The 4,630-nt window shown below is 57.6% G+C and overlaps 1 protein-coding gene across 16 annotated transcripts in view; it reads left to right on the top strand.

Annotated features, from left to right (window-relative positions):
* Ncor2 (nuclear receptor corepressor 2) overlaps positions 1-3,684 on the top strand; it is a 161,570-nt gene extending 157,886 nt beyond the window's left edge. For 13 of the 16 annotated variants that reach the window (XM_021186851.1, XM_029533570.1, XM_029533571.1 and 10 more), the window contains 3 exons: positions 818-1,045; positions 1,867-2,046; positions 2,493-3,684. In XM_021186851.1, the coding sequence (XP_021042510.1) occupies positions 818-1,045; positions 1,867-2,046; positions 2,493-2,674 (590 nt within the window). In that variant the 3' untranslated portion in view covers positions 2,675-3,684. The remainder of the gene's footprint in view (positions 1-817; positions 1,046-1,866; positions 2,047-2,492) is intronic. The other 3 variants (XM_029533580.1, XM_029533578.1, XM_029533579.1) reach the window with 2 other exon arrangements.
* Positions 3,685-4,630: the final 946 nt, after the last annotated feature.

The following is a 4,630-nucleotide window of genomic DNA, read 5'->3' as shown; positions in this document are numbered from 1 at the left end:
AGAGAGAGAGAGAGAGAGAGAGAGAGAGAGAGAGAGAGAACGAACCAGAGAGGCTTTGCAGAGGCTCAGTGGAGGCTGCAAACATCTCCTAAGGCCAGTTTGTTGATTTGGCCACTCTGTCCTTGTTGTCATGGGGCTGGGCCAGCCAGGGCTGGAGTGATCCTTCACCTGTCCAGTGCTGCCCTGTCCTCGCACGCACATAACTGCATGGCTGTGACCCCCACCCCACCCCTTGTGCCCAGCTCTCTACCTTTCTCTGGCTCCTGTGGGGGAGACATGGGGCAGGGGAGGCCTAGTTCAGGGGGATCAGGCAGACTGAGGTCCCTAACCCCTTGAGGAAGAGGGGACAGCAGGGGGTCCTCTCTCTGGTCACCTTCTCCCCCCCATCCCTTCCTAGAATCTACCCACCAGAAGACTCCAGCTGGACTTCTGTCCCCTGTCCCCAGCACCTAGCTCTGGCTTGAGTCAATAGCACAGCCTTCTTCGAACCCTGCCACCCCTTGGGCCATCCATTTGGAGTCAAAGAAATAGCTTCAGCTGGAATTGGGGTGTAGAGTAGAAATAGGGCCGGGGACCCTCTAGCCACCCCAGACCCCCTCCCTGGAACAGCCATGAGCTGCAGGGACAGTCAGGAACCCCATCAGCACCCAACAGAAAGGCGGGCTGGAGGGATGAACGATGCTCGGCAGATGTGTGCTCACTGTGTCTCTCTTTCTCTCTCTCTCTCTCTCTCTCTCTTCCCTCCTCATTCTATCTCTCGCAACCCTCTGGCTCCCCGGCCCCCGCCCCCCTGTGTGTCTGTCTGTCTCTCTCCCAGGCCTTATGACCTGTAGAAGCCAGGCGGTGCAAGAACACGCCAGCACCAACATGGGGCTAGAGGCCATTATTAGAAAGGCACTCATGGGTAAATATGATCAGTGGGAAGAGCCCCCGCCGCTCGGCGCCAATGCTTTTAACCCTCTGAATGCCAGCGCCAGTCTGCCTGCTGCCGCTATGCCCATAACCACTGCTGACGGACGGAGTGACCACGCACTCACCTCGCCAGGTCTGCAGGCCTGCCCCCCCACCCGCCCGGCTATGTCCCTCCTTACCCCGGTGTCGTTAATCCTCTCACCTTCCCCCCCTCAAGCTTGGGAGCCTGTGACCTTATTTTTGTGCGTGTTTGACATCTAGTTTGCTAATCCAAAGCTGGTCTGACACCCCATGTTGCAGAGGGCGCCCCCCCCTTTTACCCCCAGCACTGCTGCTTTTCCCATGCTCACACTACTCCCCACATCCTCCCCTGCTGTGTGGACAGGGATGACAGCGGCCAGGCCCACCATATTGTGGCCAGGGCCTCTGGGAAGAGTCTAGTATGGGCGTGACCCCTTGAAGGCCAGACAGCACAGCTCCCCACTTTTCCAGTGTCTGTCAGCACTTGGTGTTTCCAAGCAGAGACACAGCGAAGAGGTGCCCTGCTGTTCCCTTCTAGGGTCAGGCCAGCCCCGGTCTGGCACACTCAGCAGAGGCCTTCAGGCCGGCACAGTTGAGTGCTGTCTTGGGCAGTGCCTGTCATCCAGCCAAGATGCGACATTCCTCAGTGAGGGGTACAGTCCTGCTGGAGGCATCTAAGGGAATAGTCATCAGTCTCTCTCATAGTGAATGTCCCTTCCCTTCTCCACGCCAAGGGCTGGCTCTGGCCATCTGGTAGACCTCTTAGCCTCCTGTCTCGGGGTTTCTCGCACTAGGTTTCTGTCTTGGGGGCCCTAGGAGGCAGGTGGCTCCCCGAGGCAGAATCAGCCCCACGGCCCCTCCTCAGTGCTGGTGTGGGTGTGTCCCACTGTCAACCCCCTCTGACTCGGCCCCTTCCCACTTTGTCCCCGGCAGGTGGAGGCGGGAAGGCCAAGGTCTCTGGCAGACCCAGCAGCCGCAAAGCCAAGTCGCCGGCCCCAGGCCTGGCACCCGGAGACCGACCCCCTTCTGTCTCCTCAGTACACTCGGAGGGGGACTGCAACCGCCGAACACCACTCACCAACCGTGTGTGGGAGGACCGGCCCTCGTCTGCAGGTGGGTATCGGCTAAGAGCAGAGATGTATTGGGGGGGGGGGTACTAGGGCTACCCAAGAGAGAAGATCCCTGATCCCCACCTAGCAAGGAAGGAACCTATCAGAGGGCCATGTGTAGCTGCCCAGGCCTTCCAGGCATAGCTCATCATACAGGGGAGGCCAGCAGCCTTTCCTGCCTGTCAAGCACTGTAGGATTTTGACAGGAAAGCAGAAGGCATTAGAAGACAACAGAGGGAGAAATGGAAAGGTTACCGTAGTCCAGTCAAAGGTGGGAGGGCTGTCTAGCACAGAGGCAAAGGGAGAAGGCTGGTTTTGAGAAACTCCAGAGCTAGAGGTCCTGGCCCAAGAGGCCCAGGCTCTGGTTTCGTGTGTGGAAGATGGGTCCTGAGGTGGCTATGCATAGCGGCTTGCCGAGCCTCCTCCAGCACTCTCCCATCTTTCTCGCAGGGTCCACGCCATTCCCCTACAACCCTTTGATTATGAGGCTACAGGCAGGTGTCATGGCCTCCCCGCCCCCACCTGGCCTCGCGGCAGGCGGCGGGCCCCTAGCTGGTCCCCACCACGCCTGGGATGAGGAGCCCAAGCCACTGCTGTGTTCACAGTACGAGACACTCTCGGACAGCGAGTGACCACGGATTGGGGGGGAGCGGTGCCAGGTCCCCGCACGAGGCAGAAGCAGCCCAGCATGGAGCAGACAGCTGCTGACTCCCGAGACTGAGGAAGGAGCCCCTGAGTCTGCCTGCGCGTCCATCCGTCCGTCCGTCCACTCATGTGTCCATTCAGAGCTGGCATCCTGCCTGTCTAAAGCCTTAACTAAGACTCCCGCCCCGGGCTGGCCCTGCGCAGTGACCTTACACTCAGGGGATGTTTACCTGGTGCTCGAGAGGGGAGTGGACAGGAGGGGGAGACAGCGGGCCAGGAAGGGGGGGGGACAGCAATCGTGTGTCAGTCGCACTCATGCATCTGGGGCAGCGGGGACCCACCACAAGCTGACCAGGCACCTCCATGCCACCGCCTCGCTCCTTACCGCATTTGGAACCAAAGTCTAAGCTGAGCTCGTGCGCCTGCGCGGCCCTGCCCTCCCTCTGCCCCCAGCCCGCTCGCGCTCTGGACAGACAGACGTTCCCAGCTTATCCTGCCACAACGCTGTCATCATCGCAGTCCCCAAAGGCCACCCAGCCCACAAGACTAGGAGCCCATCAGACCAGGTGGGTGCACAAGGGGCCAGGCCTGGCCTGGGGCACGGATGCTTGCAGGAACTGGACCGTTTTCCAGCCTGTCGCTGCAGCGACAGGAGGGAAGGCACGTGTAAATGGTGTTGGCTTACAGGGTATATTTTTGATACCTTCAATGAGTTAATTCAGACGTCTCACACAAGGAAGGACTCGCCCATGTTTCTGCCGCTTTGATCTCTACCTACTGTTCAGAGGCATGTGCCGGCCAAGGCGGTGGCCCCACCATACGCAAGACTTGGGGGGCAGGGGCTCCGGCACTTGGCACTGTGCCCTCCCCCCAACCCCCTTCCTTGGACATAATAGACTTGATGCGTATTCTGTGGCCGCTCTCTGTGCACGGCGGCATTCTGTCATTTACACATGTTGTTCCAATTAAAAAGCAAATATACTCAAGTGACAAGGTTTCCACTCTGCTTCTCACTGGGCAGCAGGGAGCCACAGGAGTTGAGGGAAGTGTTCCTTAAAGTCGGCACTGAGCAGTGAACGTTGACCCCCCCCCCCAAGTACAGATGCCACCAGAGGGCATCCTGCACGCACGCGTATGAGGATGCCACCAGGTACTTATGAGACCGTGCTGGATGTTCACACCTATGGGGGACCCCATTGGTCATTCACACCGGTGGTGGTCGTTGTACAGGGGTGTTCACACTTGTTGGGGAAGCCAGCGGGTACCTGTATACGGTACAGGTGGAGGTGTTCATAGCCGTGGAGAAGGGTCCTGGGCGTTCACTCCTGTAACAGGAGGGTAGTCGTTGACACTGTGAAGGGCACAAAGTATTCCCCTCCATGATGACAGTGTGGGATTTACCTGGTGAAGATCACTGTCTTGTGGTAGGCATCGGGGGTCCCTGCCTGTGGCTTAGCCTCTCGTGGTCTTGCTTGTGGGTGTAAATGTCCAGCAGTCACACCCACAGTGAGGATGTCCTAGGGGACTCTTGTTTTGATCCTGCCTGTTGTGTCTGCGGTAAGTATTCTTGGGCCTGACCGAAATGACCACACCTTTAGGTTTGATCTAAGAAACTCAAAACAACACCCCGCTGCCACCTTGGTGTCTGTCGTAGTCAGGGTTCTTTAGAGCAGTGGCTCTCAACCTTTCTGTTCCTGCGACCCTTTAATGCAGTTAGTTCCTTGTGTTGTGGTGACCCCTCCAGACCATAAAATTATTTTCGTTGCTACTTCATAACTGATTTTGCTATGAATCATAGCATAAATATTTGATATGCAGGATATATGTGTGACCTCTGTGAAAGGGCTGCTCGAGCCTCTGAGGGGTTACAACCCACAGGTTGAGAACCACTGCTCAGAGGAATTAATAAATATATGTGTGTGTGTGTATATATATGTGTGTGT

Source organism: Mus pahari, chromosome 23 (assembly GCF_900095145.1).
Source record: "Mus pahari chromosome 23, PAHARI_EIJ_v1.1, whole genome shotgun sequence".
NCBI classification, from domain to species: domain Eukaryota; kingdom Metazoa; phylum Chordata; class Mammalia; order Rodentia; family Muridae; genus Mus; species Mus pahari.
The sequence above is the reverse complement of the archived record's forward strand: the minus strand, read 5'-3'. Positions and strand labels throughout refer to the sequence as shown.